Source organism: Xiphophorus maculatus, chromosome 2 (assembly GCF_002775205.1).
Source record: "Xiphophorus maculatus strain JP 163 A chromosome 2, X_maculatus-5.0-male, whole genome shotgun sequence".
Classification (NCBI taxonomy): Eukaryota; Metazoa; Chordata; class Actinopteri; order Cyprinodontiformes; family Poeciliidae; genus Xiphophorus; species Xiphophorus maculatus.
In genome coordinates, this window is record NC_036444.1 from 27,151,224 (window position 1) to 27,177,838 (window position 26,615).

Sequence of the window (26,615 nt, forward strand, 5' to 3'; positions counted from 1 at the left end):
TTGTGTTATTTTGACAGTCTTGTCAAGTGGAAAGCTCTGGCTCTAAATATTATACAACAACAACAGAGAAATTAGAAAAAAATAAATAAATAAACAGATAGACCAGGTCATTTTGAAAATCACAAACTCTTTGATAAAGTTAGCTTACTTAGCATTAGCCGAACAAGGAAGCTAGAGGCAGAGAACTACTTCTGTTGTTTCCTTCTGCGTGTAGTAAAAACTAAAACTTCATAAATCTATCACTTTTGCCATGGTGTGAATTTTTCTAAGAAATTGGAAAACAAGCAAACAAGTAGAGCAGGTCATTAAAAAAAATCACAAACGTCTGAATAAAAGTTAGCTTACTTAGCATTAGCCGAACAAGGAAGCTAGAGGCAGAGAACTACTTCTGTTGTTTCCTTTTGCCTGTAGTAAAAACTAAAACTTCTTCAAAACTCTTGTGACAAAGTCTTCATATGAAACTTTTAATTTCCATGATGTGGGACATAGATGATGTCTTATGACATAGATTTTTTCAATGTTAATTATTAAAATTAATTATTAAAACCGCTTGTTGTTGTATCTCTACACATTTTGTTTTGGCTTAATTTTTATTCAACAAATAATGATTCTGTATACTTATAATTTTTTCATTCATTTACTCATTTCATATAACTATTTTCTTCTAATTATTACTTGATACATAAAACTACAGCTAAAAATGTGTATTTTCTGTTTATCATGACTGAAACCATCACAAAGTCACATTGTCTTTATGGATTAAAAATCCTTTCACATAGTTACATCGTAGTTTGAATTTATATGGGCCAAGTCCTTTTATTCAATTATCTCCATATATGGATTTCCTTTAAAGTAAATGTTGGGTCAATGAAAGGTCAAAGTAAGAAAATAGTCTGCACTCATCAGTCATGTCTGTTGGTAATTTTTGTTTGGACAATCACTAAGCAAATGGAAATATACAAATAAAGTTTGCAGGTTTAATTATGACTCTTAAGTCTTAAGTATTTTGACTGCAAAATATAGCCACTCGTATAATACTGGGGGAAATTAGTGACAGTTACAGTAGGATTTTTTCACAATAATAACAGCTAAAACTGTCTGAACAAAACCTTCAATTAAATTACTTTAATGCCTCATATTTCATAGACAAGATGTTTTCTATCTTCTCCCCCTGTTGCTTACAGAGTGAGACCAGCCATGTCGTCCATGCTTATTTTGTTTTCCCTTTCCTCTTCAGAAGATCTTTGAACATCTTAAATTACAAGTGGCTTATCCCTCGACTGTCAGATCACAGTTTCAGTCAGTGAAAACACAGGTTTCCCTTTCTCTCCGAGGCCTCCCGGCATGCCTCGGCTCGCCCTTTCCCTCCCCAAAGCGAGCCAGATCTAAACCCGTCAAACACCCCTCTTTACTGTTATGTGCAGATAGTAATCGTGATGATATCACAGGAGCTCTTGATCTCCCTCATTTAGAGGTTTTACTGTGTTATTGATACAGTAAAGTTGGCTAGAACGGGACAGCCAGAGGCGTAGTACAGTGAATGGTGCCTTGAGTTGAAAGGCAGGTAGCTGTGTTTCTTATCTACCTCACAGGATCCTGCTTAAAAGGAAACGGTGTGTGTCTGTTGGGGGGTTCAAAAGGTGTTTTGACATTTCCCTCCTCTAATCTAAAGTGATATAAGTTAAAAGGTGAGACTGCTTTGTTTCAATAAGCGCCAACACAAACATTTCTTCACGTCTTCTCCTTAATAATTTACTTAGTAATTAACTAGCATGAAGCAGCTTTTAGCCCGATAATTAATGTAATTAAAACAGGGTGGAGCATGGAAGAACGTAGTGCTGTGCCTTCCTCACTTGTTGCTTCTCAATGCCTGCCAGCTAGCTTAAAGTAGGCCACTGCTACACTTTTACCTCATTAGGAAGAAAAATTTTAAAAATAGTTTCCAGTCATGAAAGACAAGGGTGGTCATTGTGAGGAAACTAAAAGAGCACTCTTAGAATTGACACTAAGGTAAAACAACAACAGCTGGGAAACTGTTAGCAGAAGGACTGCTACGCACTGCCAAGCTAGCTAGCTGAACAGTTAGCCCGACTTACTGCACCGCTAATATCAGCTTATAATAGTTTTGCTGTTTTTATTAAAGGGGTAGTTAAATAGGTAAGTTACCTGCAGCAGATAAATCTCTTGGTGTTTGCATTAGGTATTAATCAAAATTCATTATAACCCGAGGCTGAAGCTAGCAGCTATCCGGAGGCTAAAAACAAATCAGAATGCTTTATATGACTCTCTGTTTGACACTGGAAGCTCTTTGGTGGCACACCACCTCCACTTCCTGTGTCAATGATCATTCACTTCTCTGTTCAGCAGCTATCAAACAAAAGGTGATGATAGTTTAAATGTTAATAAGCTAGCACTGCCATAAATCACTCCGACCTTTTTGAGATCGAACTTTTTTTAAGATGGAGGAAGTCCACTTTGATCTCAGCTCTGCTTTGACTATTAGTTTCAGCCTCCAGGACCAACAAATCTGGATTTACACTACATACAGACCACAAGAGAGTTATTTACTGCTGTCCCTGTTCCTTTAAGAGAAATATGGAATAAAAGCACTTGAAGCTATTACTGAATTTAGAAGGTGTGCTACAGCATTTTTATCTGAACTTATGTACTAAAAATAGTATGTTAATTTTAAGGATATCATTATACAGGTAATAATAAATATATTAGTATTTGAGCAGTAGTAGAAATAATTTTCTTAATATGTTTAGATTATGTACATTTTTGTTTGACTGTGGGATTTTTAACTCCAGTTTAGTATTCCATGAGTCTCCTACTGATCCATTTAAATGGGTGTTTTCCACTTCTGTGGAATCAGCAAATCAGCTCAAGTTTGGTTTTCAAGGACTCTGATGATCAGCAGGTCAAATTACAAAAAATGTCATTTCCCCCCTCGCTCCATTCTTTTCCTTAAACGAATCACAGAACTTCCAAAATTTTTACTTGACGAATAACTTGACCAGCTCGCAATTTGATGGACATAAATTTTGCATAGACGGGGAAAATCTTGTGATGTGCAATCTTTGTCAGAGATCAATCAGCAATTTTGTTTTAATTTTATATGTCATATAGTCCTACCTGCACGGCAGCATTGTATTAGTCATTTCCTTTGTTGCCACAGAGTAAAAGATCTTGAACATTTCGGTGAAATCAAACAGGAGAAGCGTGTGCGATGGCGGCGCCTCCTGGCCCGCCTCACTGTACGGTGTCGGCGTGTGTGAACGGGGCCTCCTAAAATGTTCCCGTAAATTGCTGTGATCCTTGAAGGCGCATTGTTCAGCTGTTTGCCGTGGAAATGCGTTCCACTCTGGATTCGCTGTTTACGGATTGACGGGCACTTCTGCTTCTTTTTTCTTTTTCTGTTTTTTTTCTCACCTAATGAGCTTCGCCAAAATGAAGCGAGTCGATCCATCGATGTCTGAGGCTGAATGCTTCATTAAGTGAGCTCTCCTTCTGTGGCTTTCACAACTGATGAGGATTAAAGCATCAGACTTTTTTTTTATTTTCTCTGTTTCTGATTTTTTTCTCTCTCTCTCTTTTTTGAATGTTTGAATAGGCTACTTTAATTGCACCTTTCTCTGTCTGCCATGTTTTTTTTTCTTCCCATTTTCACCTGATGAGAGACTTCCTTCTCTTGTCTTCAACCCTTCAATCTTCAGCAGTCTTTTTACTTTATGGAATTTCTCTCCCGCACGCCGACCTCGCTCCCATCCTAAATCAAAGCTCTTGTTGTGCCGGCGACAAACGGGGGTGTTGCAAATTCACAATCTGTCGGATTTGTTTTTAATTTGTTGAAAATGCACAGGAGCGCAAGGTCGCCCCGGTGAATAGGGACCATCCTGTTAAGGCAGGAATTAAGATGATTTTTTCTTAAATGATCTTCCTCTGACGCCTCAGAGGTTAGGAACCCGTTTAGTATCAGAACGGTGACGCCCCCCTCTCCCTCAACAGAGCTCTTGTGACTCTTTCCTCAACCCGAACTCGCTCTGGTTCTGTTTACTGTACGATCAGATAGAATGGACTCTATTAGGGAGCATGGCTGATCTCAGTGCGCTCCGCAGCAAAAGCAGCAGAACATGTCGCTTAACCCCATGTCGGCACGCTGTTAGCAGCCCCACTACTCAGAGGAACCCTAAGTGCCCATGACAGTTCTAATAAATAGACATGGCCTCGCTGTAAGTTCTAAAAGATTTATGTCTTTTCCCTCTCTCTCCTTTTCTTAGCACAAGTGCAGCCTCAGCCTTTAAAAGCTTTATCGAGAACTCTTCAAGACAGTGTCAGGTAGTTGTGTTACCACACAGCTGGTTGCTGAAAATCCTCCACTTTTCACCTGGGCTTTCACAACACGCGAGCCAAAAGAGGGGCTTTTCTCGACAATTTTGTATTTATGTCGAGTCGCGGCTGCGTTGCCCCGAAGGTTTGGACACAAAGGCGCGCTGAGCACAAAAGCCTTTCTCTGCGCTGCTAAAGCACTTAGCACATATTAGACTGTTAGGCTGGTTTTGTTTGTTTGTTTGTTTGTTTTTCGAATGAAGAATGCTCAAGGCCGGGACGAGGTAACGTCAGCAGAGAAAAGGGGAAAAAGTAAAACAGAAAGGCGTACGGAGGGAACAGAAATGCATTTTTCCCTTAAGCATGAAATTGTACAAATTGAAATTATGAAAACAAAATTTGCTTCGTGGAAACACTCAGATTTTGAAAAAACTAAAGTTTTGGTCTAGGATGAGGTGGTTTTTCGGCCGTATCGAGATTGATGTCATTTCGCAAAACTGCAAATGACAGCAGAAGTAATTCTACAAATTACTGTCTACAAATTACCACAATAATTGACTGACTATGCCAACTTAGTCAGCCATCTAAAGGGCCTAACGCAGCACTGGTGCCTGGCAGACACTTAAAATCACACTAATCCCTGTTTTTTCACATCGCACGAGTCACTAGATCAACAGCCAGATTGATCTAAAAAATGAGGAAGCAAACAACAGGAAGTAGTAGGAGGATGATGGTTTGTTTTGGGTTGTTTCGCACAATGATCAGCTGGTTCCACCAGAGCTCCCACCACTTCACACAGGTCATAAAAAGATGTTTGAATCCATAACTCTTCTGTAAAATCTCCAATTTCAGTTTCTCTAAAACATCACATTCATAGCTGCTCCCCAGTAGGCGGAGCTTGTTGCTCCAATGCCTGAATAAGATGCAGACGTCTCCTCTGATTGGCTGATAAAGGATGAGTGCTAGCACCATGGCTGAAATATGAATATGTCTCATGTAACTGTTTATCACTGCCATTATTTTTATGACTTATTGTGTGAGCAAGCTTATTCATGTGTGATTTTAATTTCATTTCATACGTAGTGGAAACACCACAATTGCATTTTTTTGATTTTATTAGAACACAGACAAAAATTTGCAATGGAAACGCAGCTACTAATGTAAGAAGCTGAAGAGAGTGGGAAACACATTGAAGAGAAAGAAGCCAAACAATAACCTGTTGTCATAGGTTTCCTGTTGGTTCTGTTTCCTGTAAAAGCAGAACGCCAAGTCGAAGCACTCTGGGATTCCAGCCGACTAACTTCAAACCCGTTGAAGTGTGCAATCAGGCTCCCCTTCCCGCGTTTGATGAGCGAATTATGATTATCTGCATTGTTGCTCCTCAATAGAGCCGACCTGCTGCTAACGGGGGCCTGGCACGGGTAGCGTGCCCCTATGCCAACTTAGTCAGCCATCTAATGGGCCTAACGCAGCTCCGGCGCCTGGCAGACACTTAAAATCACACTAATCCCTGCTTAAAAGCAGAGCGGGGCTGAATCACTGCACAGTTTGTTTCATTTGCAAACGAGACGGGGCTCAACTGCAGCTGCGCTGAGGTAACTGGGAGACTTATTTCTGAGTTCAGCCATATATCTGCAGAAGTATTCCCGCCCATTGAATTTGTTTTACATTTGATCCTGTTACCACCACAAATTTCAACAAATTTTATTGTGATTTTATGTGAGAGACATTTTTATTGAGCCTGCTTTAATCTGATTAAGTCCAGGACAACTAATTACATTCGGAAGTCACCTAATCAGTAAGTAGAGTCTTCTTGTATGTGATTTAAACTCAGTATTAATCTGCTGGGTCTTTGAAGGCTTCAGAGGTTTGTTAGAGAACATTAGTGAACAAAACTGAATAACAAACACAGCCGACAGGTCAGGGAAAAAGTTATTAGGCAGTGGTGGGCACCACTAGCTAAAAGGTTAGCTGCACTAACCGTAAAGCACAAATCATGAACAATAGTTGATGTTGAAATGCTATATGGTACTTATATAACGTGGTACTTAGTGGAAGCTAATGGTAAAGCACTAATGTCAGAAATGTTGACGCACAATATCGGCAAAAAGAAAAAAATCGCTGAGGCGCTATAGCATCATGAAGCCTATTGGAAGTTAATGCTAAAGCGCTAATGTCAGACATGTTGACACACATCGACAAAAAAAAAAATGCTGAAATGGTTTAACCAACATGGTACTTAGTGGAAACCAGTGCTAAAGCGTTAACGCTAGACATATTGACACACAACATTGGCAAAAAGGAGAAAATGCTAAAACGCAATACCTGCATGGTACTTAGTGGAAGCTAATGCTAAAGCGCTAATTTCAGACATATTGAAACCCACCGTGTGTCGCAAGGACAGCGTGAGGAGGCTTTCAAAACAATTCATGTATGTGAATTTTGTACTTTTTTAATTATCACCTCTGGTTTTTTTTTCATGTAAGTGTTATATTCTTCTTATACCTCATTCATTTGTTTGCAGTTCAGGGAGGAAGTGGAGGAGATTGATCTTTTCACGGATTATCTGTCTCATGTTACATTGTCTTGACATAGTAGCAGTTTTAACAAATAGGTAAAAAAAAAAAAAAAATTAAAGTCTCATACTGCAACTTTAAGACATGGATCAGACGTACGCTAGTGTTGATCCATCATGTAAACTCCCTACGAGTCCCATGAGCGCTTGCGGTTGTGATGCTGATCTTTTGCAAACTATATGTTGCCAGGGCGCGATAGACGGAGCGTTTGTCTTCGTTATACAAGGAGACTTTTTTTTTCCTTTCTATTTGACAGAAATCCAACAACAACATTTCTGTTTATTCCAGACAAAAGCGTTGAACCTTGACTAAACGGAAGGCGTGTCGTTTCGTGCCAGCCAAACACACTCTCTGCTAAGTCGGATGCCTAAACAGAAGAATAGGCATCATTTCTGAAATCATATTTATTTCACTGCATTCAAGGCTGATTCATACGCCCCTTTATTTGTTGAATATTTAGTAGTTTGAAAATATAAAAGCAAGAAACACACACACACACCACTTCTCGCTCATTCCATCAAGGCCCCAAAACATTTGCGAGGCGCCCCTCCCACCATATGGAACCAGGCATCCAGTCTGGGATTAGTGGTTATCACGACGCCGCTTTCAGGATCGAACAAACCCAACTCTTCTTCATAAGTCATCATGACTGTCTCGATGGAGTCATTCGTGCGGGAGCTCTAACTTGCGACGCCTTATAATTAAGCGTTAAGTATAAAACTCCTGTTATCTGTTCGGCCCAGATGAGTCCGACATCGACCTAAAATAAGCCGTGAGATTCTGGCTCGGTTTGTCCGTCGTCCACGTTTGTTCGGGTTTGCGATGACGAAGGCGGCCTGACGGGAAGAGTAGATTAAAATAACACGTTTAAGATGAGGTCGTAATTTGAATAAAAGATGAGTGCTTGTTTGTGTTGCAGCTTTCAGTCATTTCAGGTTTTCCCTCAGGAGACTTGCTAAGCCCAGTGGTCGGGGCGCCGAGGCGGTCCACCGTGTTTTTGTATTAAAAGATGTTAAGTAGGCAGGAAATGTAAAAATATTACTGGGTAATTGTATGTTATGGAAAACATCCCCAGTGAAACGCTATTTAGACCCACAACTAGTCTAAAAATAACAAATGAAAAAATACAATTAAAATGAATATTAATTATTTGCACTTCTGTTTAATCCAAATTCAGTCAGCAGCTCCATCAGGCCCCCGGGTCTTCAGGGGCCCTTGATGCTAATATTCTAACACAGACCACAGATACATAAATGTAACATTTGTTTATTGATTATCATCTGTGTAAAAAGCAAAGACTTTTTACACAGATTTTTAAAAATATTTGTGAGAGAAAGAAGGGCCCCCGATGTCCTTAAACTTGGGCATAATCGGGATCGGCAAGTCAGGCTTTTTAAAGACAGTTGATCGGTCAGAAAACTGCAATCGGTGCACAAGTCAAGAATGGTAAAGATTTGACCAACAAACTAGAAAACAATTGAAAACAACCCAAAAAAATCAGAAATTGTCTGTTTTTGTTTTAATACTGCAACAGCCAGAAACCTTTTTTGTTTTGAATCTTTATTAATATAAAGATTTTATAAAGATTTTATTTATTGTTGAGCAAAACAAAAAATCACAATAAACAAAACAAAACAAAAAATCACAATACGTAACTTTTGGCCCCTTAGGCATAAAGTCTGTACACCAGTGGTGTAAGCCTGTGCAGTTCAGAGGAGCCTGCTCTGTCTGGAGAGGAGGTCGGTTCCAAAGCGGGTCACCCGTTCACCCATATTACGCCTCCTCCAGCTGGACGACGGGGTCAGAGCGAGGCCAGGCCTACTTCTGACCGTATTTCTCTGACACAATAAAGACCTTCGGCCAGGTCTCGCTTTGTCCTTCCAGACTGTCCAGAGCTCGTTTCAACATGTCTGCCGCTGACGCCACTCCGGCCGTGGTGCACGTTGTACGACCTCCTCAGTACGGTATCGGATGAGGATATCCAAAGGGAGCTGCATCACCAATACTGGGGGGGGAAAATCGCACCAACTCTAGAAAAGTATTCACACCGCTAGATTTATCCTGGTTACAAATCAAACGGGCTGTTTGTGGTGCCTGTAACCCATCGTGATTTCAGATGACAGACCAAGAGAAAGCAGCAGGTAATTGTGAGGAGGAAAGAAAAGTGATACATGATTTTCAAATTCTTTTTGCAACCAAACTTCTCCATAGTGTGTCATGTGTATGTATTAAGCTCCCTTTAGCTAGCTGAGCTGCAGAGCAGACATAAAACCTGTTTTTTATCAGGATTATTATTTTTTTAAACTAGTGTTATTAGCTAGCTTGCCCTTAGCTAAATGTACAAGCTAGCTGATTTAAGTACAAGCATCTAGGTGAGGTCCAAAACAAACCCAAAATTTGTTTTTGCTCAGAATAATAATTTTTTTAAGTTTTGTTATTAGCTAAATAGATATAAGCAGCTTGCTTGTACCTATCCAACTGTTAGCCCGCTACCTGTGTTTCCAGATTAAATCATCTGCAGATTTTCTTTGCCTGGCTAAGCTGCAGGAGAAACTCCAGTTCGTGACCTAACGTGGAACCTCTGCAAGCACCTTGAGCCTTGCACTCCTTCTGTATGCCCAATCAGCGTGTGTGTGTGACAGGGAGTTGCGATGACAGCTTAACAGCAAGCACGGTCAACCCCAAGAGCTAATCTCATTGGGTAATTGACAAAGCCTTGGCTGTGGCACCATGTTTGCCTTCCTCTACAGGATTGGCAGCGTGAGCTGTGATTGTTTGCAGGAAGAGCTTTTCCCAGTGTGTGTTGTTCATGGACGTTTGTATGATAAAACTTCTGAAATTAGCCCTTACCTGGCAGATTTATGAGGGGGACAAAACAGATTTGGAGTTGGAGCAGAGATTCCAGATATCCTGGAGTGCTCAGCTCTCTTCCTCTCTGCTAACTGACACTCTCTCTCTCCTCCCCAGACTCGTTGGAAGTTGCTTTCAATCTATCACATTGTAATTGATAGGGCTTTCCTAGCTAATGATCACCCACAGCCTGCGGGTCTCGACTGCGTAGTCGGTGGGGTAGACCTCTGCTGCTCTGCTTGGCTGCAGGCCAGCCAGCATATGGTGCAGCAGTAATGTGGTTTGTTGGAACAGCTTTGTACCACGTCCAAAAAAATCAGATTAAATCATGATTTTTATCAAGCTTTGCTTTTCTTTTTCTGTTTTTTCCCCCCACTCCCTCCCGCAAGGATATCAGTTAAAGTCTAAATTGCTCCGTAATTTGGTGAATGCCAAATTAATGCGAGAATAATGAAGAGAAACCTGCAAGGTCGCAGCAAGAATCATGTTTAAGGCAAGAAAAGAAGAAGGTTCGAAGATGATTGTTTACTTTCTAGTGGTTTACTAGTGATGGAAATCAGATTTATTCGGTATGATTCACTCTGACTGAACAGCCTCTCCCAATTTTCTTTTTTTTAAATAAACTCAGCTAATTTTACAAAAAAGAGAAAACCTTTGCATGAAACTATTCATTTCAAGTATTGAAACATCTGTGAATGTATAAAATATAGTCATTTATTTGCATATTAATTCGCTTGAAGCTTATTCAGAATCTCTTTTACGTAAACATTCGATACAGCAAAGAGACCATAGAACTGCAAATCAACTTACATCATCTGCTTTAGCCGCAGGCTAACGCAGAGTTTATGTTGGAGCTGCACTTTCTGCACATTGGTTTTTGGTATGTGTCATATTTCTTCATGATTAGTTTTCATGGTTTTATTTTAGCAGCATATACTCTCATCTTTTAGTACCTGTACGTTTACTTAGTGTGGGAAAAATGTGGAGGATTTTACATAGAGGAAGTAATTGTCGTTATTTGGTTGACTGGTTGTTAATTGTCGTTAACAACCAGTCAAAGTTATCAGCAGCCTTTAAAATTTCCTTTAGGTGGCTAAAGCATTGTTTTTATGTGTAGCAAATGTTTCTAAAACTTGATCAGAGTTTCTATGAACTTTTTAGTTTTACTTTTTATTTTTCCTGAGGAATAAATATGACATGTAGTTTCTATTTTCAACTGATTCAAATACGAAAGACAAAAAAAAAACTGGAGGGTTCAGTTTGTTGATCTAGCTGTGAAATGGCTACAAAGAAACAAACTTTTGTAAATCTGCCATTTTACACAGAGCAGTAGGTTAAAAGTTTTGAACAACTGGAACTTTAATTAAGAAGCCCGAATGACATCTACTCTCCATAACCATTAGACACTAATCATTAGAACAACCAATTGGTTGGTTGGTTGGTCAGTGATGCCAGTAAAAGCTGTCACTGTCCTACTAGCACAAAGGTTTTAGTCAGATGGGACTAAAATTGACATTGATATTATGTGACTAAAACCTGTGAGTTTGGACTTAAACCCAAAAGAAAGTCTGTGTGGCAAACTGGAGAGAAAATTCATAAGAGGAGACTCAGGATTCTGAGTTATGTAGAGAGACTGTAAAAAACAAAGATTCCTCTTCCTGGCTGCTAAAACTTTGTAAAATGTTTAAGGAGAAGATGAAGAGCTATCTTTTTGCCTATAGACAGTTGAATGAACTATTCATATTGTAGGTGTACAAATAATTTAGCTATCTGGGATTTACTGTTTTTCTGTTTATTTACCCATTATAGTACTTTGAGGTTATAGTACTGCATTAAATTGTATATTTATTGCAGGAATTGCTTTTATCTTTTCACTTTTTTATATTTAATTAAGTAAATGTCTAAATATGGCGACCAGTTCTCTGAATTTGAAGCATTTAGCTATAGTAAAATTGTGTTGCAACATTTAATTTCTCTTTGGGATTACTAAAGTGTTTTTGATTTTTGGAACTGTATTAATAGCAGCACGATGGTGTAGGTGCAAATAAACATGATCTGCACTGAGTTTTGATTTTTATCAGATGCTATCTTGCTTTAGCCACAGGCTAAACTCCAGTTTACTTTAGCACTGCGCTTTCCTCACACTGTGGCTTCACGTTTTGTGAATCTTTACCAACATGACACAGTTTTTCAAACCTTTATTAACTTTATCTAAAGTGACGCGTCACAAGTTAATGACTTTCATATCAGCCATTACGCTGATGATGACCTGATTTTTATACACGCCTGTTCTCTGCAGCTCCTTGCTGATCATACCAGCTATGATGGTAGATAAAGATAAAATGTGCAGCTTTTCATCGTTCAGCTCTTTTTTATTGACTCAGTCCAGACTCACTGTCAGTCCTCAGAGGTTTGACCCCTGACCCTCTCCACCGCCATTCAAGTCACACGTCCAGCCGAGCCAAAACAACGTTTCTATTGTGTCAAAACCACACGTTTTCCTGTGTCTGCATGTCTGCGCAGATATGTCTCGGTGTGTCTGTGTGTGTGCGTGCGTTCATGAGTGTGTGCGCTGAGAGAGGGTTTCATGTATCAAGCCTAAAGTGGAACCAGAAGCTCGGGTCTTGAACTGGTGTTTTCAGTTTAAGAAAGAGGCAATATGGTACGAGGGGTGTAAGTCTTGTCAGCTTTCACGCAGCCAAAAATTGATTGCAGGTTTTATAGTGTGTTTAGGATTAAATTTCTTGTTTTCTTTTTTTATATTTCTTATTTTATATTATGTTTTTGTTTTTTTTTTAAATGAAAAATTTCACTTTACAATTTAACCATTTAAAGCCTGGTACAAGAAAAATTTGCACAAATAAAAAAAAGTCAAAGTATTTTGACTAGTCTTGCTTTTCGTATGGTAATTGATTCCATGACATTTTGCTATCTGATAATTATTATTAAAACATATATTTTTATATTATGCATTTAGCCTTTTTTATTAGAAAGAATCAGTAAAACAAAATTAAAACTTTGTCAGAGGTAGAAATCGGCTTTGTTAAAGACGTGAGAAAAGATTTCTCACTTAAAAAAAAATCTCTAAATTTTTTAATGCCACATTCCTCTTCTGATGTTACAGAGTAAAAATAAAACCAAAAAGCATTTTTTAAAAAATATAAACATGTCACAAATTTTTTTTTATCAAACATGAAATGAGTCTGAAGGAAAAGAGGGATGAACTTCTGTGAATATTTTTGTTCCAGCCTGAAACGCGCTCAAACAGCATTCCTTCGTCTACTCACAGGGGGCAAAGTGGGGTTAATTGTATTTTGTTGTTCCACCATAGGATTTTAAGGCTCTGTTGCTAACCATTAAAAAGATGTTTAGCTTTTAACACTTTTATTTACTTCAACTCAAGTAGAACAGACCCTTCGGTCGGCTGCGGCTCACCAGCCGACTCAGCCGAGTCTTTATTGTTCTCCACCTCTGGGCTTGATGAGATTAGCCGGAGATGCTGCGTCATTTCTTTCCAGGGAAACCAGAAAAAAGAAATTCTGCGTATAATGACATTTATTATTTAGTCCAGGCTTCTTGTTTTATCTCAACAGAGAGAATGAGGATTTCATCTTTGGAATCTGTGGATCCATTGCTTTGAGCCTCTCTGTCCTGAAGTATCTTAATTTAATCTCAGTCCATAATATACACCGTTGTTAAAATACATTTGTTTACTTTTATTGATAAATTGACAAATAATGTCCAGGTCTATATATTTGTCATACCGTAGCCTATTTTTTTGTTTACAAAGTACAGCTAATTTAACAATACCTGCAACACTCTAACTTCACAATATCCAGACAGCCATAATTTTTATTCAATTCAATTAAAAATACTTTATTAATCCTAAAGGGCAATGAAATGTCATCCAAGTTATCTTCAAAGTCAGCCCTGTAGCAGTCAGTCTTGCAGTGAACCTGAAGAGGCCTCTGACTGAAGACTTTTCTTGTGTTATATTCTCATGACTGCAATTATTTGCTAATAGCTCAGTATTCAGGAAGCAGAGATGATACTCCATCGTGTGTTCTGGATGATACCATCAGTTGTTAGCAAACACTGCTAATCCATCTCTTTTGCTCTTTGGATCCCAGCTAGCCTGGCCGTTGCTTTCCTCATTTCTCTTTAGTTCTTCGCCTGGACTTTCTCCCATTGAGTTGGATTCCCTTTGGTAGATTTTCTCCTGGGCCAATCAGCGAACAGAAGGAGGGATTGTGAACAATAGCGTTTTTCTGCACTGTTGTAGAATTGTAGTCTGGCTGTAGTTTTAGCAATGACAGCGGAGGAAGTGAACAAAGACAAGTGAATGTAGCCAAACATGTTAGCTACACTTCCAAATATTGAGTTAACATCAACAGCCACCTCGTTCGGATCGGCACTTCTCTCTTCACTGTGGGAGACAGTTGTTTACTGCAGGCAATTTCCGGTTACTTCGTAGTGTTGAAATAGTGTATTAGATACATTACGGCTAAACGTTAGCGATTGGGTGACTTTTAAAACTTCAACAGAGTCCAGACCTTTAATAAGTAATGATTTCTCTATATCCGAGGGTCCAGACTGCAAAACGTAGACGAAGCAGCTGGTTTGTACCACTTGTTTGTAACTGTCATGACAATGCCGGTGTCCTCATGGACCCATTGACTTACATGTCAGCATTTTCAGGGTTACAGTTAACAGTTCAAAGTTCACCTTTAAAGATGCTTCAGTTACAGTCATTGTTAACGGATTCCTTTGAGACTCAGTAATCATGTCCTCAAATGAATGAATGTTACCTCAAATTTATAAAGAATTCAAGGTAAGATGACAGCCCCGCAATAAAAAGATTTATTTTAATTTATTTAAGGCTTCTTAGTCATCTTCACCACAAATGCCAACCGATTTGGTGCCATTATCAATGTTTGTCCTGGACAGCGAAGGAAAGCAAACTGTTTGGTGAGAGTGTGTAAACGAATAAAGGAGGTCTGCATGCCACGCAAAATTCCCCTGCCCCTCCAACACACACACACACACGCACGCACGCACGCACGCACACACACACACACACGCACACACACACACACACACACACAACCCCAAACCTCCAACACACCTTAACTCTGACCGTGTTCTGTGACAAGAGCGTCTGGGTGTCATCTGACAGATGAAAATACTGTGTGTGAAACAGACACCGTGCTAACATGCGGCGCAGCAAACCGCTCTGCAGCGTAATGGTTTTAGAACACGGCTGATTGTGTGTGGGTGTGTGTGTGTGTGTGTTATGTACCCCCTCTGTTCAATTAAATGTCTCAGCAGTGTGGTGGTATTCTTTAATCAGTGCATGCTCTGTGGGTGTGTGTGTGTGTGTGTGTGTGTGTCTCCTGTCCTCCTGGCTGGCTCGCCACCTCATGTTTGGACATATGTTGAGTTTTATTTCACAGAGACATCAATCCTGCTGGCCAGCTGTTAGTACAGCTGCTGTCTCTGTTCTTCTCTCGCTCTCCTCTATCCCTCCATCTCTCTACTCAGTGTATTCCTGCTTCTCGCCCTTATTATTATTATAATTATTATCATTTCTAACAGAGTCCATTGCAAAAAATCTTCACACCAGTTGATCTTTTTCACATTTTGGCCATGTTACAAATTCAAACTCAAATGTTTTCCACTCAAGTTTTTTTTCCGTATACCAAAGCGATGTTTTGAAGTGGAAGGAAAACTACACTATTCTGTCCAGTTTATTCTGTCCCTGCTGAATGAAAGCATCCCCGCACCATAATGCTGCCAACATGGGGGTGGCCAACACAGATGACGTTTTACGTGCAGGCCAAAAAATAAACATACCATACTTTCTTTCTTTTCTTTAACCTTTTTATTGAAAGTTATGGATGTTAGCTGGTGTAGTGCATGAAATAATGATAAAACCCTTTGAGGTTTGTTGTTTTTCTGTCTTAAATTCTTTTTTCTTTTTTTGGTGTTTTACTTTCTCCCTTCTTTTTATCTTTCCTTCTGTGCTTCTTTTGCCCCCATTACCTCCTTAATTGCATTAATTTCTTCCAATAATTTCTTTCTGCTGTCAATTCCATCCATCTATCACTTCAGTGAGAACTCTGGAAATATGCGTTTAGACAATTATGGGATTTTGACACAAAACGTGTAGGAATCCTGATGAACAGAATTGCTCTCTCTTGCTGGACAAAAAAAGTACATAAAAATAGAGAAAGTTGTTCAAAAGCAGGAATTTTGAACACCTTTCATCATGTATCTTTAATCACAAATCTGTTCTTTTTCTCTCTTTCTTTCTCCTCTCAGTGTTTCGTTCTTCATTTCCCTCTTTCCCTCTTTGTCTCTGCGTCACGATGCTGTGGGGTCTGCAGCTGAAGTCACAGGCCCCGACATAAATTTGGAAGTGCAAAGTGTAGCTGTCAGCTTCCATTTACCGGCACTCAGCGGCGAAGTGAAGACACAGAGACCTTTTTTTTCCCTTTATTTTATTTCTTTTTTTTGGCGTTCCTGGGTGTGTTCTATGAATGTTCGCTAAAACACGGGGTCTCTGTTGACTTTAGCATTAACTCATTCTTCAGATGAATGTTTTTTTTTCTTTACTTTGGTATTTTATGGCAAAGTACTGAGCCCTGAGTTTCTGAGTTGCACTGCAGTTTATTACAGTGTGTGACCCAATCGTCACAGGAGAGCAACGGAGAACGGAAGAATGTGAACATTTTTTATTGTTTTATTTTTTATTATTTTTAAGGAAAATTCTAAACGATCCAGGGCCTCGGAAAGTCTTGACCCACTCAGAGATAACTTTTTTCTTACATTAATCAAAATTTAAAATCAAATTTAAAAACTTGAGTAAAGCAGTCCATTCAGGTGATTATTTTATTTATTAGGGAAGTAATAGGTTCTCCAAGCCAAACCTATGAGATAAAGTAAAAACTCTATTTGTTAAATTATGAATTAACTGTGATTACTTGCATTTTCTAGAATCAAGAAATCATTTAAACAGAACCTGTCTGACAACCTGAAGTAGGCTAAAGCTTGTGTAAGCTTAAAACCACCCTGTTCCAGTTCGAACGGATTAGAAACACAGTCTTACAGAGTTTGTTTCATTAAAATTTTTTTTAAAAATAAACCACTGAAGTGAAAGCGGGAAATTAAAACCAGAGAAGGCGACTCTTTCAGAAGAAGCCTGAGGCAGACTGTGTGTTCGTTGGCAGCAGTTGTTCGGGACTGTTGATTCTTGCCCGGCGTGCCGCAAACACACAAACAGGGAAACACACAGGGAGTTGCCCAACATCCAAAACGCTGCGTGATGGCAGGTTGGCGCGGAGACAGGTGATAAAATGATGTGTACCCAAAACACTTGGCAGCGGCCTGGCTGCCTCGCTCCTGATTTACTGCGTCTCTGCTGCTTCACGTGCCTTCATTAGCCTTTGTCTTCCCTCGATCCACGGCAGCTCCTGATGGACTAAAGAAGCAGGACAGGGTCACATGCTAGCAATGTGAATTTTCTGTTACAAGAAGTAACATAATGGCTGAAAATGGTAGAAAAGTTTTACAACTAAATAACTCAAATGTTATTTTGGCAGAGGTTGGTTTTAAGTAGTTATGCGAAAGTTTTTGGTGAAGATTTAAAGTCCTTTTAAGCTGAAAAGGAGTGGCAGTGCAACAAGTCGAGTTTCCCTACTGGCAGAGCAAGACGGGATACGAAGCACAGGGTAAAATACCAAAATAATCAAATGCAATCACTGAAAATTTGCAATCCTGAATGTCCGGTAGAGACTCGGTTTGTTTGGAGACCAAAGTTGCAACATTTGTTGCATTTTCAGTTGCTGTGGTTCGCTTTCAAACTGCATTGAGTCAAACTAAACAAACTCTTTGAAAAACCTGTAATCCCCTCGCCTGCGGGGGCACTGCACCAAGAACTACAGAAAGAAACAACATAAAAACTTCTGAACAAGACAATGAGTGCAACTTTCTTTTTTACGAAATGTAAACAAAGATGGAGTAACATTATATTTGATCATTTGTGGGAATTTTCTTTTGTCGTTAGTAAATCTCCACGAGTCATTTCTCACGCTAGCAAGAGACTCCCACGTTTCTTTTGGTTGTGTTTACCCACAATGCCCTGCTTTACAGTTCGCTTCCTGCTTTTGGTGTTCACATAGACATTCGAACGTGTAAGAGTTAACTTCAGCCAAACAGAGACCGAGGTTTTCAGGTGAACCAGAGTTTGATTGCCCATTCACACCACCCCAAATGAACCGGACTTTCTTGACAACCGAACTACATTTCGATTAAAGCCGCCCAAATAGGGCGGGTGTAATTGCATCCTAAGTAACAATAATTATTCAGCAGTAGGAATAATTGTTGCTTTCTATTCTAATTTTGTTTTTTGTCACACTATTCTATTTTTATTCAAGGCTATCAGAATGTTTCAATCTCTACTTCTCTCCTCATCATTTTCCATCCTTACCTCCTCAACCCCTTCGCCCCAGCTCTCTTTCCTTCTTTTCCCGAGCCATCCATCTTCTGCATTTCTCCTCCTCTTGATAGAGAGGTCTGCGTTCAGACGTTGTGGAATCTTTATCCCCCCGCTGGCCTTCCCCTACCTCCCAATCTAAACAGCTCTTGAACCTTGACTCGTTCATGGCGACAGATCAGAGAGCCATCTAGGGTAAAACATCTCCTTTTCATTTATCTCTTCCTCTTCTTCCTCCATCCCCTGATGCGGGGCTGTTTATCGGTGTGACGGGTGTAAGTTGTGTGTCGGAGTACACACGGTTGACTTATGCAGATGCTTCTCTGAGTTACAGGTTGCAGTTTCCCATTTAAAAGCTCTCATAAATTGCGCTGAGATTCTTTTGTGATGGGGACGCCTGTTACAAAAATGCGCACTGGCGTCTTTGGGTCGCCTGATGAGAAAACACATCTGTCCCACTGCAGTACTAGACAGTGACTCCAAGAATCAGCATTTGAAGCAAATATATGCAGTTTAGCAGATTAACCTGTCTGGTTTATATGTATGAGAATCATTCTTGTTATATTAATTGCTCCACTTAACAGCAAGGTGGCCTCGTTTTCCTGGAAATACCTCATATTTTTGTTCTGACAGTGGTGGACACACTTCCACTAATCCACTAACAGGGGGGCTAATTTTCCGCTCTGTTGCCAACTCTTCATCAAGAAAAGTATTTACTGGCTGTGTTAGAAGTTGCTGGATGATGTCATTGCCTAGTTTTTATATTTTTCATTGTCAAAAGTTGCTAGAGGCGTCTGAAAAGTTGGTAAATATATCAGCAAAGTTGCTAAGTTGGCCACAGTGACTTTTGTTTAGCGCTTTAGCTCTTTTGCTAACTTTGAAAACGTTTAGCGCACTTAGCTTCTTGCTATATTCATTTTATGAATTCCAAAGCGTTACTTTACTTGGCTGTTTTGTAAAGTTTCACTTATAGTAAAGTTGGACATTTGTGCCAAAGTTTTGAATTCTTCCAGTAGTTAGGCGTTTATGTTCATGCTCTTATTTTGAAGCGGACAGAGACTGCTTACACAACAATTTGAGTCTTTTTTCCCCCCAATAACTTCACCTCAAACAAGAAACATTCAGGAACAAAATAAAACGCGGACAGAAGAAAACAAGATACGATCACAAATACAATATCTAAGGGCAATATAGATCATGTAAATTATTATTATTATTATTATTATTTTTATTTTCATGTAAATTATTATACCTAAATCAACTTAGTGCTAGAGGGTTGTAGTCCTTCAAGGGCAGATATAATGTAAATCAAAATTAAGGCTAGCTTCTGCTTAATTCTGTGTTGGTGTAGCGCTTTAGCATTAGCTTTTGTTTCTGTAGCGCTCTAGCTTTAGTGGAACTAATGTTTATTATTAGTTCTTTACGGTTAGCGCAATTAGCTTTCTAGTTAGCGGCGCCCACCACTGTATATTGATATGCTGAATCGCCAGCAGTAATACCTGTAGCTCACACAAGGTTTCTCTGCTACATTGTGCAGCTGTCTCCCCTCTTTGTTTACGTTTTGCCCCCGTATAATTCAGACCCTTGCATCAGCTTATTTATATTGATCATAATCCCTCTGTAAACATGTTAGACTTTAATGAGCTCAGTGAAGGAGTTGTGCTCTGCTGGAGGACGGCATCCCATGACCGCACAGTGGGCCCGTACGTACAAACTCAACATTAAGCCATTCACAATGGAGCATGTGCAGTAATGAGTGCCTATAGCTCCTTTTGTCAGGATAAGGGCACCACAAATGAGCTATTGTCTGAGTTAACCATTCTAAATCAGGCAAGCCCTCAGGGGCATGTTTTCCACACAGAGCCCAAGAATGTCTCTTTTCTTTTTTTCTTCTTTATGTGTGCGGGTGCGTGTGTGTGTGTGTGTATCTTTGACATCCACGGGCTGCTGAGGCTTTGGCACGGAGCCCTGCATGGCTCTGACACCATCTGTAGCGCATACGCTGGCACGAAAACCACTGTTTGCACACAAACTCACGAGCTGAAAAGTGCGTCAAGCAGCTCTACATGCAGGAGGCTCTCATCATGCTGAGCCTTGCAATAGTATTCACACCCGGTGAATCCTGCCCTCATTTCTTTTCTAACTACACCAACCGACATCTGAGTACTTTATTTAGATTGTGTGTGACAGACCAACACAAACTAGTACATGTTGGTAAAATAGTAGGAAAATAATTGTGTTTTCTTCATATTTTGCCCTTTATTTGTGCGCTGACCATCTTCCCTATTCCTACTAATAAAGTTCAACCCTGCAGTATAGTGCTGCCACTGCCATGTTTCACAGTGGTAATGGTTTCTTTGTGCTATTTCTCCCTGTCACGGTTTGACACATACAAGTGGACCCCTTGCCTGGAAACGGTTTGGTATTTGCCAGTTTATCTATTTGCAGATTTTTCTGTGGAACATGAAATTATTCACGGAAAATCCACCTTTTCACAAGTTTTTTTAAAAGAGAATATCCAAAAGATATTTTAAAAAATTACTGAGGAAGCTGGAACATCTAAGTAAAATGAAACGTGATTGGCTAAAGTTTGCAAAACAGCTAACAGAGGAGCGTCGTTCATTTTCCTTAGCAGATGTTAGTTTCTTCAGTGGTAGTGCTAAGATGGTTTGCTCTTTGCATATTAATCAGTTTTTAGGTATATTTGGTATTTGATGTGTAAAAAAAAAATCAGTTCTAAGCGTTTTTAAAGGGTTCTCAAGTATGTGCGGATTTTATCTTGTCCTGAATGGTTGTGCTAACTAACCCCACGTAAAAACCAGGAGTTCACTGTAGGCCAAAATAATGACCCACAGATGAACTCTACCATAACATGACTTCTGAAGGCTGCAACTTTTGGGGTATCAAACTAAATTCAGCTGAACACAAATGCTTTCTTTACTGGATTTTTTTTTTTTTTTTTTACAAAACTAAGATTTCTAAATTAGTGGTTAATTTGTATTCCTTCATCTTCAGTCTAATAATCGTAAAGACAATCAAATGCAATCAACTGTATTCTAGTTTATATCTCAGCGCAAATCCGGCTGTTTAACAAAGGCAAACGGCATCATGAAGACCAAGAAACACAACAGAGTTAAGATCGCAAAACAATGTTCCCAACGTTCAATCCATCTTTGTCTGCTGACAGTCAGACGGGAGAGTTGTGACAGGAAGGCCATTGTTGAAAGAAAGCAATGAGAGGTCTGATCTGCAGGGCACACAGCAAACATGTGGAACTAGGTTCTCTGATCAGACGAAACCAAAACATTTTGGCCTGCGTGTTCTATGCCACACGGAGCTTTAAGCTAGCTCTGAAGCAATCACACACTGGTTTAAACACGGTGGTCGCCGCATCATGCTGTGGGCACAGCTATGCAAAGCTGGTAGATAGATTTGGAAGGTGGTTGTACAAAGTATTGAGACTGAATAGAAATGCACAGTTTTTATGATCCATATGGATGACTTGGTATCAACTCAATACCAAGTCAGTACAAGGCTAGCATCGCCAATACCGACACATTTGTTTAAAAATTATTTGATTTCACTGCATAATTTGGTGATTCAACTTATAATCATAATAAAATACAGAACAAAACAGGCAAACACATGTGTTTTCTTAAATGAACTACAAAAGACAACAGTATGGCAGCATAGAAATAGCATAATTCCCATATGTTGCGTCGTGCACAAAGTTTCCAAACGTAAACAGCAACATGCAACGTGTCTCTGTGGATATGATGTCGTCAAACTGGTTTACGTGGCGCTAACTTTGACACGTATTTTTAGAAAGCCACATCCTTCTGATGCACATCCTTCAATCAATGTGCGTTTCCTTCTTCATGACTTTATCCACAACCGTGACGCTCCTTCTCTCTCAAGTCCCGACCAGCGCCTCCCTCTGCCTCCTCCGGCCTCTCTGGGGGATAAATCGAAAAAAGTTCCCATTGTTGGAGTGAAGTTCACAGCAGGATTCCCGTCGAACAAATGGGACCTTATGAATCCCATGACCACGTCCGACCACGTGTCCCGCGCCGTCTGTTATCCCCAGGCTACGAGACACAATGTGAGAGAAGAAGACGGCCGCAAATAAGAGCCCGTCTCTGTATAATGCGCACATTGTCATATCGGTCAGCTGGATGGCTGCTGCTTTTTTTCTTTTATTTTTTAAAGTTTTTGGAGAAGAAGCTGGAGGACATTCTGGAATCTAACAAGTCCTCACAGATACGAAAAACAATATCTTCTCTCTGCCGGGTTCTCCTCCCGTCCGACTTTCTTTTCTTTCACACCGGCTGTTGTGTTCTTAGTTTTTTTTTTTTTTTTATTGAATCCACGAACCAGGTGCTTGATTGGCGCACGATTTTACTATGAAATAATAATGCCGAAATGCTAACTTCTGTTGTAAATAACATTTAAAATTGCTAAGCTAAGCTGAAGACGCATTGATTTAGAATTGCTTTTAGTACCTTGTAGTATTTTGTCATTTTTATGTTTCCACTAATGTTATTACTTGATTTTGTTTTGGTTTCTTTCTTCATTTTTATCCCGGAGCTAAAATGGAGAGCACTTCTGTGCAGCACTCACTGTCGTAATGTGCTATATAAATAAAACATGATTTTAAATATTTGACTTCCAGAACCATTGAAGACTCATTAACGTAACGTTTCATTTATGTTATTTTGCAGAACCGTCCTGCATGGTGAGGTTACTTTCCAAGGACTGGAAGGATCACGTTGAAGGCCTCAACGCCGGCGAGCTGCTGGGGGAGGTCAAAGGTGAGAACACAAACGTTCAAGATCCGAACTGTTACTGAACGCAGCTGCTTCCGTTGGCACAAAACTCAGAGGGATGTGTTTTTAAGAAAAACTAAAAGGTCAGGACAAATAGTAAAAACAATTGTTCTTCAGTTAGAGGGATTCGGGTGTGGAAAAAATGTTGTGTGGCCTTAAAACTTGAAATCTTTTTAAAGAAATAAAATAATTTGCTAAAGGAATGCAATAAGGTTGCACTATGGTTTCTTTTACGAGTTTGTCTAGAAATGCAGTGAAACGTGGAATTTGTTGGAGACACGTTTTAGAAAATATACAGGAAAGATTCTGCTGCTTTGATTTTGACATTAAAAAAACGAGGCTTCGGTCTACACTTTGTGTTCTTTATGTTCTTGCCATTTTAAATATTGTTTATTTCTGCACTAGTTGTTTGACTTGAGCATGGAAATTATTGTTTATTCAAAAAAGTCTGACAGGAAAACTACAAATCTTTTCAAACCGGCCACATCTGAAGTTCTACTTTTCTCCTTGGGCTCATCCAAACACAAGCAGTGTCATAATACAATCAATCAGCATGAGGAAAATAAATAAATAAAAACACACAAATAATAATAAAAAACAGAGCTATTTTCCATAGGAATTGACTGAAAATACTATGCTTCTTTCCTGAGTGCGTGAATGCACTTTGAACACATGAAAGCAGGAGCGTAAACGCCCTCCTGGCCTACCTACGGGTTATAATTGTATCTCTGATTAAGGGTTGGGTTGGAGGGGAGAGGCGAGACAAGCCCCCGGCTTTCTGTCCGCATCAGCAAATAGCCTTTATGAAGCTATAAATCGCAGCGACAAAAGTACTCTCGAGCTGAATCTGGTATTCAGATGTAAAAATAGCGATGCTACGGCCGGATTCTTCTTCTGCAGTTTGATTTGGCAGCTGCAGCTTGAGAAAATCAAATGCTTGTCAGCATTTCATCACACGACAACGTGCGTCGCTGTGTCACCGCCTCACTTTGCCTGGTAAATGTAAACAGACAATCTCTCTCTCTGTTTCTCTCTTTGTCTTAAAAGTGGGGATTGAAGTTTTGAATCGAGTTCAATTTCGAGGTCTGTTATTAATCAGTGGAAATGAATCGCTTTTTAATCGAAAACTATACGTTGACAAAATAAACGTTTTCAATTCAAAACCCTTTTTGCTTTTAAATTATTGGATATTTGGTCAAATAGAACAATACTTATCATTTTCTATATATTATTTTTCTGTTTCAGGAATCCCTGAACACTTATGTAACTTCTTTGAAAATGAACTTTTTTAGAAATGTCCGATCAGATGGATTTTTGAACCAAAAGTTAACCCTCAGCGCACCAAGAGAACTGACTTTGTCATCCATTGCTGTTGATTGTGTGTCAGAATTACAGCCGTACCAGAAACATGCGAGTACAAAGGTTCCGGCTTGGGAGATTTGTTGTTAAAAAGTAAATAAATAAAAGCGATTTATCGCATTACAATTTATTTTTACTTAAAATATATAAAATAAATGTGTCATAGTAGCATATGAATAATGTTTAAAGAGAAACATCTGCATATGTATTTATGTACCAATAAACTGCTTGTAACATTTTATGTTACATGTGGAGAAAAAATTGGGCCTGAAAAATTCATCCCAACCGTGAAGTATGGGAGTGGCAGCATCGAGCTGTGTTCCTGTTTTGCTGCAGGAGGGACTGGTGCATCAAAAAAGAAAGATGACATAACGATGACCAAACTTTCCAAAAATATGTTATCTCAGTGTATCACCTCTAGGTACACTGAGGCCTTCCCGATTGACAATGACCTCAAGTAAGTGGAAAAGGGTTGACATAGATGGAAAGGTGTGACTAAGTTACTGCAGTTGTATCAGGAGAAGTTTTGGAGTGTTCCTTTGATTCTTTCATGTATGTTTGAGAAATCCTTTAATCTCCATGGCAACCATTCAGATGTGTACATCGCCTGGGTGGATCTAGCCCCGCCTTCGAGGACCAAGCTCCTCCTCTGAGCTGCCGTTTCCAAACTTCGGTCTCACAGAGCAGCCGTTCCCCACTCAGCTCCTTCAAACTAGCCAGCAGCAATTAGCTGAGTTCATTATACGAGCTCCTTCTCGGTGAAACGCTGGTAAAAAAAACTTTCAAGGGTTAATAGAGGAGCCATGTTGTGATGACTTCCTGAAGGCTGAGTTTCAGAAAGAGCAGGAGTTTTTAAAGAGACAGAGGCCCAATTTCAAGGCATTAAATTAATTAATCAAATTTATTCAAAGTAATATTTAATAAAAACATATTTTTTATAGAAACTGAAGGTAACACATAACCTTCTTTAAGCAGTAAGCAAACACATACTGTACTTTTATGAATTTTGCAAGTCACACAGCAGTTTCTGCACTCCTAACGTTGTTGGAAAACCTGATGAGGAGTCAGACAGAGTGAGGTTTTCTGTCTCGGATGATTCGGCGGATCCTGCTCGCGCGCTCTAACGTTCGTCATTAACGGCTGTGCTCTCAGTGAGAGAAAGAGAGAGAGACTGTTTGTGATCGTCCCCTGTTGAAATGGCAAGAATTTCCTCTGTGGAAAAATCAACTACAGAGAGTCTTCTGCAGCAGAACAGCCCAGACATTGAGTTTCATTTCAACCCAGAAATCTGCTCTCCCCACGCAGCCTCTCTAAGCCTCCCCCCTCCTTCTCTTAATTGTGGCCAACTCCGTCTCCAATTACCCTAGGAGAAAAAAAAGAGACTGCTTTCACATCCGTAAGCACCTTTTGCAAAGTAATAATTGGACATCTGTTACAAGCCTGCTAACTCGAAAAGAAGCCTTCCTGTCAAGTCGTGCTTCTGGAAATTACAGAAGCTGAAATGACAAGCGGCAACACACCCAGTCTGCTGTCTCGCCTCTAAACCTGCGTTTCGGGATGCTTAATACAATTATGCAACAAACAGTATTAGTCAGTGGCCACCGCTGAGACCCTCGGTGTGGAAATACTGATGGACACTGGAAGGAAAAGTCAAACCTATTTGTCTCTTAACGTCATTCAAAGTACCTAGCTTAAGTTTCCTAAAAGCTCGTCTTCTGCTCCACACTGAGATGGACGCTTGGGCGAAGGAACGGCCTCCATCACGGAGCACACAGGCTCACAGATGTCTCCGTTCCCCCCCGCCCGACTGAAAAGGAACACCCTGATTACAGCGGAACGGCTTATTTCTTCGTGTCGGTCTGGCTGACCTAAATACGCAAACACAACTGTTGCTTAGTGCCTCCTGACACAACAACCTGAACTAGCTTGTAAAGTCACAGTTATTTTGAGGGTGAAGAAAACCGATGACCCTGGTTAATTCATTAGTTCTCGCAGTGTGTGCGCGCGTTAGTAAATGTGTCTTTTATTCGAAACGTCTGGTGGGAAATGTGTAGAAGACAGATATTCAGTGTTTTGAGGGGTTAGTTGTGATGTTTCCCCTCAAAGCTTTCAGGGTGTTTTCACGCCTCATAGTTCGATAGACTCGGCTGGATTGGGGACTAAAGTTGGGACGTTTGTTAC

The 26,615-nt window shown here is 39.8% G+C and overlaps 1 protein-coding gene across 3 annotated transcripts in view; it reads left to right on the forward strand.

The window, feature by feature from the left end:
- LOC102227618 (transcription factor SOX-6-like) overlaps positions 1–26,615 on the forward strand; it is a 144,859-nt gene that overhangs the window by 55,027 nt on the left and 63,217 nt on the right. For all 3 annotated transcript variants that reach the window (XM_023352828.1, XM_023352841.1, XM_014471878.2), the window contains one exon: positions 22,971–23,060. In XM_023352828.1, coding sequence (XP_023208596.1) covers positions 22,971–23,060 — 90 coding nt within the window. The remainder of the gene's footprint in view (positions 1–22,970; positions 23,061–26,615) is intronic.